Source organism: Artemia sp. Qi Xiang Cuo, chromosome 4 (assembly GCF_049724085.1).
Source record: "Artemia sp. Qi Xiang Cuo chromosome 4, ASM4972408v1, whole genome shotgun sequence".
Lineage (NCBI taxonomy): Eukaryota > Metazoa > Arthropoda > Branchiopoda > Anostraca > Artemiidae > Artemia > Artemia sp. Qi Xiang Cuo.
The window spans coordinates 16832938-16845820 of NC_142797.1; the positions used below are offsets into that span (position 1 = coordinate 16832938).

General features: G+C 37.6%; 1 protein-coding gene across 1 annotated transcript in view; it reads right to left on the reverse strand.

Moving 5' to 3' along the window:
* Positions 1–12883, reverse strand: part of LOC148952824 (facilitated trehalose transporter Tret1-like) — a 73601-nt gene continuing 60718 nt past the window's right edge. The window contains exons 3-4 of the mRNA XM_089087438.1: positions 12650–12841; positions 1–2599 (exon numbers count right to left, since the gene is read on the reverse strand). Of these exons, the coding sequence (XP_088943564.1) occupies positions 2189–2599; positions 12650–12841 (603 nt within the window). The 3' untranslated portion in view covers positions 1–2188. The remainder of the gene's footprint in view (positions 2600–12649; positions 12842–12883) is intronic.

The window sequence follows — 12883 nt, forward strand, 5'->3', positions numbered from 1 at the left end:
GCACTAAAGCTGTTAGCACTTTTTAAAAAGCTTCATATTCTAATTAAACGGCCCCTGTGTTTCAGTAGCCGTTCTTAAAAAGTTGGGACGAACAGTCAAGCTTTAGCGTAAAGAGCAAGGTATTGAGAGGGGGGAAACCCTTCATATACGGAATAATATCAGTTGGTTTTTAGTTTTGATGTTGCTCCTTAGTTAAAGTTAAAAAAAACTTTTTTTTTATTTCTGATCGTTTTTCAAATAATGCCGGTAAATCTGGCTCACCCTCTTTGAAATATACCCCGCTCCTCACGCGAAACTCCTCCGTAGAAATTTGATCTAACAAAAAGTGCACCCCCCCTGTTATATTCTCTCCAGACAGTTCCGTCCTCGCTGAACCCCCCCCCCCCCTGTAAAATCTCTTGCAGAAAATTCAACCTGAAAAATTCTCGTTAGCAAACTTTCATTTGAAAAAGATTTTAATTTCTAATCGGTTTCTCAATCACTCCGGAAATGCCCTCTTCCGTGGAAATTTTTTCTCAGAAACAAAAAACACGGAAAATTGCCCCCGGATATTTCCCCCTGCATATCTCCACATGTAAAATTGAGTTCGCAAAGAGAATGTAAGACAATAAAAAAAAATCGTATAGAAATTCTGTCAAATCCCCCCAGTGTAATATTTCCCCTGGAAAATTGCCATCCCCCGGAAATTGCCTTCCCAAAAGAAGATTCTCCCTATGGAAATTAATCCCGAGCACAAAATCCCCTCCCCCCGATAAATGTCTGTATACTTCTCAATAACTACTACTATACGTAAACAACGGGCAAATTTCATAACTTACAGGCCTCTTCCCACGGACTGTGGGGGGGGGGTTATTTTGCCCCTAAAGACATAATTATTTGATCTTTCAACTATACTTAACAAAATGGGTATCTTAAAATTTTGGTCAGACAACTTTGGGAAAAAAGGGGTGGGGGAGGGGGACCAGTTGCCCTCCAATCTGTTTGGTCACTTATAAAGGGCACTAGGCTTTTAATTTTCGTTCGAATGCACACTCTCCCGATCTTCTAGGACCATTCTTTCGGTACGACCACCCCTGAGAAAAAAAAAACAAATAAACACGCATCCGTGATCTTTCCTCTGGCAAAAATAGTAAAATTTGAAATTTTTGTAAACAGGAGCTTGAGAATTCTACAGTAGGGTTCTCTGGAATGCTGAATCTGATGGTGTGATTTTTATTAAGATTCCTTGAATTTTAGGGGGTGATTGCCCCTTATTTAAAAAATGAGGCAAGTTCTGTCACGCTTGTAGCTATGGATGGGTATCAACAAACTTGATGAATTTTTTATATTTGTAATTGGCATGATAACTTAATTCTTTTGATGTATCTATTGATATCAAAATCCCATTTTTAGAGTTTTGGTTACTATTGAGCCGAGTCGCTCCTTACTTAGAGTTCGTTACCACGAACTGTTTGATTTGGATTATTGGTCAACCAAGGAGCAATAGGACTGATTTACAAAATACATCACAATCATAAACCAATCAAATCAAAGTATACCTCATATCTTGGTATTATTGCAAGTTAATCTCTCTTAGGTACAATTCAAAATAGAGCCAAAATAAAAACCTGGGACAAAACATTCTATCCCACAAGAACGAGTGGTAAAGATTAACCGTTTCAAACGACAAGGCCCCAATAATACCCGAGCCATACTATAGTCAAACTAAGGATATACCCTGGAGAGAGGGTCTGGGAATCTACGATTGAAATGTGTTTACTTTATTTTGACGAGAATTTTGTACAACAGGTGAGGAAAAATAAAATAGTGTAACAATATTTCGGATTTAATTTATTAAAAGTACGAAAGGAATGCGTGGAACATTAAAGGAAGGCTTTGCATATTGTGGAGTATTGAAGTCACAATTTTCACAGTTATTCCTTTAGAGCAGTAAATATAGTTTGTAATACTATCCTAAGGTGCCCACGGAGAAGCGCAAGATGGTGGCTAGCTTTTTGGAATAACAAAAAACAAATTGTAAATTTATATTTTTAAACTCCCCAAAATGAAATGTGATACTCTATCAGAAAAAATAATTTTGATGTTGAAATTGATCTTGATCTTAATCTCCAACCTCATTGTACGTATATTTTGTGGGCACCCTTCTATTAATTATAGTTACTATTTATTTATCTATTTCGATGTAAGTCTAGGCACGTGGTGTTGTCGACGGCCTGTCGTCTTTTGAATTGTGCTGAGGATCAATGTCCTTTTTAAAGAAATATTCGATGTCTTCCAAGGTTTTACCTTTAGTTTCAGGCACAAACAATACAATAAAAACTGCCCCAACAGCGAGAATACAGGCATATAGCCAAAATGCACCATGATCCCCAATACTCTTTTGGAGTTCTGGGAATGTTCTAACGGCAACAAAGATAAATAAACTGTTAACAAAGAAGCCAATTGATCCAATAAAATCCCTGTAACGGACTGGTGATAATTCAGCAAGCATTATATAGGGAACAGTAGAGTATCCCGCGCCGTAGGAAATATAAAAAACTACCAGGGATGCAAATGGTAGCCACGAAATAGGTTCAGCTGCTTCAGGTCCGTAATTTTCCTGAAATAAAATAACAGATTTAATTACAAGACCTTTTAATGACAATCTAGATTCTTAACAAATTCTGCCTATCACACTTGCAGATAGTCAAACTAGTCACAAATTCACACACGACTATAGCGTCACTAGTGAGTAAAAAAGGATAATAATCCTCCAGAGCCTTTGGTTGTTATCATCGACGATAGGGCGTTGACAAGTTATTATCAGCAATTAAGTCGTAGGTTGTCTTATCACAGTATGAATATTCATAAACAGTAGCGAAAAGTTTCTTCAGAAATGGAACAGATTAAAGCACACAGAAAAGGAAAATGTGTCTGCGTCACAGCAATAGTTTCAGTTGCTACTTGGTATTCAATGCGCTAAACATTTGTCACTTCTCGTGCGTGAAGGTGGAGTCTAGACTGATCTAGACTGATGTGTGCCAAAAATCTTTAATGAAGAGCATAGGACTTTTCGCTACTGTCTATATATATTCACACTGTGGTGCCTTTTAATGAGACAGGTAGTTTGCCTACCTGTCAATTCACTGTGCCCCACAGACCACCTATTATTTATCGCATACCTCAGTTGGTGAGTTGAGCAATGCTTAACCATTAAGCTTTTTTTGTGTGATTGACCAATCAAAGTTAAGATCTGAGCCACATCTTTTGAGCTAAGAAAATATGTTGGCTTTGAACATTAGGTTTTCCATCTCTATGTAGAATGAAACAAAAAATACAAAGATTTTATATCGGTAGACACAACTTGGGAGCAAATTGGAGTTTATATACCTTTTTCAAATAAGGCCCTTGCCATTTTATTTTTCCTCATCTGCTGTTCAAAATTTTCGTTAAAATAAAGAAAAAATAAATAATTGGATAGATTCCCCAGACCCTCTCTCCTGGGTACATGCCTATCTTAACTATAGTAATGCTCAGGTATCATCGGGGTCTATTCGTTTGAAATGGTGAATATTTACCACTCAATCTTGTGAGATAGATAGGACTAGTAGCCTACACATGTTCTCAAAATCAATTGCGGACCTTAGCCAATAAATGTTGAAAAAAACCCAACAGATTGTTTGGAGCTTAGCTTGGTTATAAAATTTAAAAGTCGTGACTTTCTTCCAGGGTCTGGCAGATTTTCTTCAGTGTATACCCCCCCCCCCACTGAGGTAAAATCCCCCAAGAATGTTTACCCACGTGGAAAATTACCTGTTGGAAAATTGCCCTCCACCGTGGAATGTTCCCTCCGTGGAAAATTCCCCGAAATTTTGCACCTTACAATTCCCTCTGGAAAATTCTCCCCACAAGTAGCGTTGAACAGCCAAAGGGAAGTTCATACAAATAAAAAGAATGAAGAAGAAAGAGATTAAGGATATTTCACCGAGATTCCAAAATACATGTAGAATATATAGCGTAGAATGAAACAGTTTGTGGTACCAAATTTTAAGCAAGGAAGAATCCCCACTGAGGGAAATCACCCCCCCCCTCCCCCAGAAAGTTTACCCGCGCGGAAAATTACCTGTCGAAAAATTACCCTCCACCGTAGAATGTTCCCTCCGCGGAGAATTCCACAAAATTTTCCACCTGACAATTCCCTCTGGAAAATTCTCCTCACAAGTAGTGTTGAACAGCCAAAGGGAAGTTAATACAAATAAAAACAATGAAGAAGAAAAGAGATTAAGGATATTTCACCAAGATTCCAAAATACATGTAGAATATATAGTGTAGAATGAAACAGTTTGTGGTACCGAACTTTAAGCACGGAACGACTTGGGTCAATAGTAACTAAATTCTAAAACAGAATTTTGATAACAATTAATATATCAAAGAAATCAGGTTGATTCCAAATATAAAAATTTCATTAAGTTTAATGTTAAGCATCAAACACCAAGAGGCAGAGAAAATTTGCCTGTTTTTTGAAAAATACGGACCCCCCCCCCTGAAAAGGCAAGTAATAGTAATGAAAATCCCATCACTAGCTTAAACATACTGGAAAACCCTACTGTTGAGTTTTCAAGCTCCCATGTAAAAAAATGTAGAATTTTGGATTTTTTCCCAGAAGAAAGAACGCTTGTGCGTGTTTATCAATTTTTTAAAAATTAATTTGAATAGGACTGTCACCCAAAGTAGTTGGTGTAAACAACCTTCCAGTCAGTAAAATGCATTGCCTTTCCCCATCCCCCCGAAAAAAACAATAGTGGCTAGTGACGCCTCTGGTCGGTGCCACACCAAGTCCACAGGAACCAATTATTCATACTTCTTAGTCCCAACTTGTTATGTCTGTGCACTTCCATCATAGGGCATCTTTTCTATAGTTCCAACTGATTTCATGTTTTCAAATTATTTTCTTTAACCTTAATTTTACCCTGTTATGATAATTCAACCCCCTAAAAAAACGAAAAGTAATTATTTTAAGCAAAAAGTTAACAAAGTTGATAAATTTGCCTTTCTTTTCAGATGCTGAGTTCTTTTCAGATGCTCTGAATTGTGCTAGAGTTATAGTTTTTTACAAAGGAGGCTCTCTGAAAAACCCGTCTAGTTACAGATCTATGTCGCTTTTGTCAGTTTTTGTGCCATGTTTTTGTCGCTTTTTTGCCATGTTTTTAAGTCTCTTATGTTTTTTGAGGCTAGAGATTTTTTCTATGATTTCCAGTTTGATTTTTGGGTTAGATGTTCTACTGAACATGCATGTATTTCTTTACTTGATCTTATTCACTCTGCTCTTGATTCTGGTCTACTGCCAGCTGCTTTATTTTTAGATGTTCAGAAGGCTTTTAATTCTCTGACACATCGTATTCTTCTTTGAAAGCTTTTTCACTTTAGTCTAAGGTTAAATGCTCATTCTTGGTTCTCGTCATATCTATCTGGACGTGTTATCACGGTTGGTAAATCTTTCCATGATACTTATCAGGTTGAATTTGGAGTACCTCAAGGATCGGTCATAGGTTTCACGCTGATTTCAATTTATATTAATAACCTTTTCATTGCAGTTAAAAATTGTAAGCCAAAAGTATGTTGTCGTATGGATCTGACTATGGTCTGGTGGCTTTTGCAGATGATTGAAACCTAACCACTTTGAATAAAGATGAGTCTAGTCTGGAGCTGAACCTTCCATTTTTTTTTCGAGTATAACGTGTTGGGGTTTGAGGTAAATCATCTTGTATTAAATGTGTCCAAATCAAAGCTTCTTATTGTTCCAGAGTCTGTCAGTCTTGACCTGATATAAAAGGAATCTAGACCTATCGAGGATTCATCTTTAGACCTGATGGTGATTTTGTACGTTTCCTGGGGACTCTGGTAGAAGAAAATCTATCATTTAAAAACCGTAACGATATGATAAAGCTGAATTTGGCTAGAAATGTCGGTTTTCTTCGGAAGCCTAAGCACTTATTTCCTAGTCGCACCTTAAACTTCTTTTTTTTCATTGATTCAACCGTATGTTTCCCGCTAAAATGGATTTCTACCTTTCCATCTTCTACACGTTCGCTTTCTTCTTTCGACAAGAGGGATAGAAGCATTATTAAAGAGAGGAAAGTTTCTTTAATCCAGCCTCTTCCTAATTTTTGGTCTGTATATCTCGCATCCTATTCATATTTTGCTTTCTCTTTAGTCCACGGGTAACTGCCAGCTATTTTCAAGAGTCTATCTTTTCTTTCTAATTTTTCTTCATATGCCCTTCGAAATGCTACTGATGTAAGAATTATTTTTATGTGGTGCATTCGGTCTGACATTAATCTGGTAACCACAAGTTTAAAGAAAAGTCGCTACAGGCTGAGACACGAGGTAGTCAATCGTATATGACTTTCAAAAAATTGGTGTTTGATTTTCTTTCACGAGAATTTAATAGTAAATTGTAAACTTTTATGTATTATTATTATTGATATTTTTGTGTTGTGTTTTAGTTATTATAATTATCCATTTGTAAAACGAAGACGGAGGTTTTGGCTGGGTTCTGGCATTTGTTGGTCTGATTCATCTTATTTTGAAGATGTGAGTATTGCGGTTTGGTCTCTCACATCGCGTGGTCCTAAAGTTATTATTGAAATACCGACTATTGATTATTTCTTCATTTCAGTTTTGCTTGTTATATTTTCTTTTTGGCAGATCAATTTTGCTTGAGGGGGAAATTTTTTTCACGAAGTGGAGTTAATTTTCCAATAGGAGAATTTTCCAGGGGATCAGCTTATATACCAGGTAGCTGAGCTTATTGATTTTGAATGTGGGGGGAATTTTCTACGGGGAAATGTTTCGGAGGGGGATTTTTCCGCGGGTGGGGGGATCAGAATATTCCAAAAAATTTTCTTGTCTTCCTAATTTTCATTTATCATACTTTCTTTATGACTGTCCAATTTTGCATGTGTGGAGAATTTTAAGTGGGGATCAATTTCTTATGAAAAGGTGGGAATCTTCTACTCAGGAAAATTTTCCGTGAGAATTCTTCCGTCGGGGGGATTTCTGTGGGTAAAATTTCCCGGAGAGAATTTCCTGCAGGAGGAATTTTCCGGGGGAGAACATGCCTAGCACCCTTTCCCCTACCCTTTCACCGAAGCATATTTTAAGTTGTCACAGACAATCCCGAAGCAAAACTGAAACAGCTAATTGATGCCACAAAAGAACTTAAGGAACCTGTTATTTTTGGAGACGTTAAATAAAATCAATTGAGATTAAGTTCGTCCAGGTTGTCGAAAGGACGTGTCTGCAGTATCTTAGGAACGGCTAAGAGTATTGATTTTAATTTTACAGGACAAGCTAAAGGGGATGTGCAACGAATCACAAAAAGGACTATGGGCATGTAAAGTTGTCAAAAGGGCGTTTCTGCAACGCCAGGGGAATGTAATAGTATTACTTTATAATTCGTAGAGTATGGCAATGGAGATATTGAACTTTATCAAAAGACTCTTCATGCATTTAATATGTCAAAAAGACTTTTCTGAAATATCTCAGGAACAGTTAATGGTATACATCAACCGCTGAAGAGACTGTAACCTTAAGAGAATATTGGACGTTGGGATATGGTAGATTAAAGATTTTGACCTAGGGGCATCAAAGGGAGCTCATGAAGCATAATAAATTTTTAAGATAAACTTTATTGTATTGATCTTTAGTGCGAAATATTCTTTTATATATTGGCTTACTTGAAATTTGAAGCCATGAAGATACCTTAAGAGTTTCAAAACCAAGGGAACTTCAACCGGAAACAAATCTGGTTGCACTGCTTCTTGAGATTATATCTATTTTTTGTTTTATCTATAGCAACAAAATGGAATTCTTAAAAAAAAACAACTTAAAATAAATTTATTGAAACAAATAAGCAGTTGAAATCACATATGATGCAATAAGATACTTGTGATAAAATGGTCGACTAGTATTCGTCGATGTTCAAGGTTGTAACAGGATGGGGTCATGATGGCTTCAACGTTATAGAAGGACAAAACATATTTAGCTCTTTAATCCATGTATTTGAATAATGTTCCCCCTCGACTTTCATCGAAAATTCTAGCGTAAAACTATTATTAAAAGTTTAAAACCTTTAATATTAGTCCAGTAAATCTACGGAAAAAATCAACGATCTGGGACAAAATTTAAAACCTTTAATCAACGATCTGGGACAAAGTTTAAAACCTTTAATATTAGTCCAGTAAATCTACGGAAAAAATCAACGATCTGGAATAAAATTGCAATATAAATGATTTTTACACCATTTTGTAGTGACAAAAATTCTGTACAACATACCAAAAGTACCCAGGAATTCCCTTGGCGGAACAGGGTGAAAAACGAGGGAAAGAAGACAATCCAGGGAAAAACTCGAAGATCTACGACCGGTAGTTTTTGATGCTGAGAATGGCATTCCTGATGCTCTTGGGGGGAAGAAGATCGAATATGCGTTTTTGTATTGCTGTGTAATGAGTCGTTCCCCCGCTTCCCCACTTATAGGGGGGAAAGGGGGGAGAGGGAATAAAGATCCTGTACAGCAAATTACAAGACTTATTTTCTGGGGTTCCCCAGTACGAAAAGAACGAATATATTACTTTGATTGCACTGTCAGTAGCCTTTCTCCCCGTTTTCCAGTTACAAGGGAAAAAGAGCGGAAAATCAAGATATCCTCTAAAGGGAAAAGATAGTCAGACGGCTCTACAGAATTTGGAGAGGAGACAAAGGTCTATCAACTCGGTTTTAACACCCTCTAACACCGTTTTGACGAGAGTTTAATATCCTATTCCCTGGTGCTTCTTTTTTCCTGTTTGCTGGAAATTCACTACCTACTGGCAGGCTCAATCGGTAAAACAAAAATGCAGGCTTGCCGTCCCCGATCTTTGCTTGCTCCTTTACAAGTATACCTTTGAGTCCAGTTACACCGGCAATCTGGTTCACGTTTTCTCACCGACCAGAAGAATAGGCTAGGTTTTTCTACTTCTTACTCTGAAGTGCTTCGATTCGAGCGTTCTGCCACAGTAACTCATAGCACAGAATTTCCAGGGATGACTTCTAAAACTTTCATCCAGTTAATTGGCGACAATGTCGACCACGGCATTTGCACTATCGATGGAAAAGGTACTTTCTATGGCATGGGCATGCTAGCTGCTGCCACACCAAGGCTACCCAAATTTCCAATCATAATCCAAAGAGCAGTTGCAAACCTTGAAGTACTCCAGCAGGTTGGAAAAGTGCCTTTCTACTTCTACATCAGAAGCCAACAGGAGAACAGTCTTGTGTACAAACCCATTCCGACCATCACCTTCGACGACAGGATCGATGGCATTCACCTATTATGGCATGCAAGCTGGATACATGACACGAAACGGGTTGGATGGAGTGGATTTCTGCAAGTAACACAAAGGCGCTTCGTCGATTGTTCTTGGAAAGAGATAGAAAGGACGTAAAAGCTTTAGTAGCTTTTGTTGCACAGTTCTTTCCGAAGGACAGCTGCATTCAGTTGCGCAATATATCGAATGGTCTGACAGCAGCAAGGGATGTCAACGCGGATGCAGTAAAGGCGATAGGAAAAGAAATTCTGAAGTTAATGGACGACGACCTATGCCAATCGCTACATCTTCAAGTGCAAAAGCAAAACGATTACGATGGTCTATTAAAGCAACATTTCCGAAGCTGACGTTGAAGACATAAAAATTGACGCAAGTCTTCCTTTCCAACGTCTTGCAGCAGCGGCAACTACAACCGGAGGGGATATGGAAGAAACTCTCAGGTTCGAACTCTCAAGCTACTCTACTGCCCTTTTCGAATCGTCAATCCACCTACAATAACCAGATAAAACGGAGCCAGCGAAAGCTATTTAGAAATTAGCAAAGGCCGAACCTGCTAAAGTCATATCAAAAGAATCGAAAAAACACGCGATTGATGGTGGATGGCTGCTCCTGTGTATTCCATGGAAAACAGGAAACACTTTCGAACAGATTTGCAACAGTTACGTTTCATTAGTGACACAGAAGTATTCAAATATATTTCCGTTGTCTTTGATGGTTGCATTTCAGGTCCGTCTACCAAAGATGTCACCTAGGTTAGACGAACGACAGGTATCCAGTGTCCGACCGTCGATTTCACACTGAGTATGAAGCTGTAAAGGAAGAAGGAGGATTTCTTGCGGAATCCCCACAACAAGTAGAACATTATTCGAGCTATTGGTAAGAAGCTTGTCCAAGCCAGCGTCACTGTCCTTGATGCCGAGAGAAATGCGGACATTCTGATTGCATTTACAGGCGTTAATGCGGCGAAGGATAAGGTAACGGTAATAGTCGGAAACGACACTAATTTATTGATCCTTCTCCTCCATCACCTGCCTCCAGAAGCCAGGGATCTCTACTTCAAAACCAGTACCGAGTCAAGAGCGCTGTCAACTAAATACTGGCACATCAACTTTATCAAAAGACCGCTGTGACAGGTTTGTCACTCTACTCTTGCTGGCCACGCCTTTCTTGGTTGCGACACGACGTCGCGTTTGTTTGCGATAGAAAAGTAGGCTGTCTTGCCATTCCTGAAAAGCCATGAAGAAATTAGGAATAACTGTGAAGTATTCCTTAATCCGCGCTCTACGAAGGAAGAAGTCCAGTAAGCCTGTGAAAATATTTTGCTGTGTTTCTACAAGGCTAAGAAAGGGGAGGGTCTCAGCAAAGCTAGGTACAGGGTTTTTTCTTGAAAAACTGAACAGCTCAAAGACATCAACTGTTGTGAACCCAGAGAGACTTTCACCAACTCCATCGGCTGTGAAACTGATCATTCTTATAGAGTCTTCTATCAGGTAATGGAATGGTGTAATACTGTGTCAGAACTCGACCCGAAAGACTGGAGTTGGCGATTACGTGTCGGACGCCCCACTCCAATCATGACAGACATCGGACCTACTCTGCCTCATCTGCTAACTGTGATTTGTTGCAGCTGCACGCGTTCCAACTGTGACAGTTCACGCTGTAGTTGCTAAAAAAAATGAATTGCCTTGCCCACTTGCTTGCAAAGGCTGCCAAGGGATTGCGTTTACTAATAAAGATGTTTTTTTTAATAATGATGAAGAAGATGATGTTTAGTACAAGTCCTTAATGTTATGATTTTAAATTCAATAAAAACCGTAACGAGCTATTGTTATGGTTAACGAAGCTGTCCGATTTGTTTCATTCTTTTGCATTTAGTTTTATCTTATGCTTCTACAGTTGAAGTAAATCTGCCCATGTACTCCGAAGGCCCGATGCATTGTCTCCCCAATGTTTTTTTTTAAATCATTGAGTCAAAAAACCTCGGGGGCAACATTTCACCAGCCATATCGCACAACTCTCGAGGATACTTTTTCCCCCTCCCCTTCCCCGCTAAAGAGGGAAATTGAACCAACTCCAGAGATAAAACAACATAAATTTCTTTTTTTGATTTCTCCGCGCAGAAAAAGGGGAGACGTAAAATTCGAGCGCACAATAAATCTGCCCCTGAATTTTTCCACTTTTCCCCCTGTTTTTACCCTGTTCCGCCTAAGGGATTTTTGGGGACTTTTGGTATGTTGTACAGAATTTTTTTTTCTACAAGACAGTTTTAAAATATTTTATATTGCAATTTCGTCCCAGAGTTTCGTAGATTTACTGGACTAAAATAGCAAGCCAAAATCATAATTCTAAAGCGAAAATCAAAATAAAATATACAAGATATTCCTTATATTAAACAATAAAAAAGAATTTCAATTAACAGAAACCAAAATTAATAACATAAAATCTCTTTCGAAAATTAAGCCTTTTAAAGAAAAGTAAAGAGCTATATTCAACCAAAGACAAGCAGACATAAGGCCAAGTAACATACAAACTTAGAACGAACACATTTTGCTATCAACTTATAAATGATATCCAACTGAAATTTCAATTAATAAGGAAGTCAAGTTTAAAAGGAACAGAGATTACCACAAACAGAGGTAAGGCTAAAGCTTAACTAAAAACAAAATTAAAACTTAAAACATCTTCTTTTCTACAAAATTATTAAATACGAAATTGCTGAGACTTCTAAGAATAAATATCATTACATATTAAACAGCTTGTCTATTTGCATTCATTCTTTTCACTAATCTTGGCTATTAAGGTGATTTTTTTTTCTTTGTTTTTTTGTTGTTGTTGTTGTTATTGTCTTGTCCAATAAAAGCCACACTGTTTAAAATAAATACCGTTGGGAATGCATGTGAGCGACATTCAAACTGTTTGGAGGTGTTGAGATTGAGGGAAGAAGATAGGTAGTGCCACGTTTGTTGGTAAACCTTGATTACCCTTCGATATTATTTTTGCTGCTTTGTTGTTGCTGATGTTTTCAGAAATAAAACATAGTGTTCGAAATAAAAATTTTTTCATTAAAGCGAAAATAACGTTCTGGTGATTAGAAGGCTTAGAAGCTTAGAAGGCTCCCTGTCTGGGTAGTTTTATTCATTTTAATTTGACTTGATTATTCATTGTGATTCTTGTTTGTTTTGGGTCTGATTTATGCATCGACAGTGATTTCTGTTCGTTTTAATTTCGAATTATTGTTAGAATTTAACTGTTCGTCTTTGGTTTAGTGTAATACATTTACACTTTTGATAAGAACAACTTACCCATATGTAGAAGTATGTGCCAAGCGCTAAAAGCGAAATCTTTATAAAAAGACCCGAAACAATCATTAACGTTTTTCTGCCAAGCCTGTCAACGAAGGCTAAATTTACCGACGCAGCTGATACCATACAAACTGCAAGTATAATTGTTGCAGTCCCTACGTCTAATGGGCTGTTTCCTTCTATAATAGTAACCTAAAAATATAAATTATTAAACGTTTTAAAAAAATATAAATT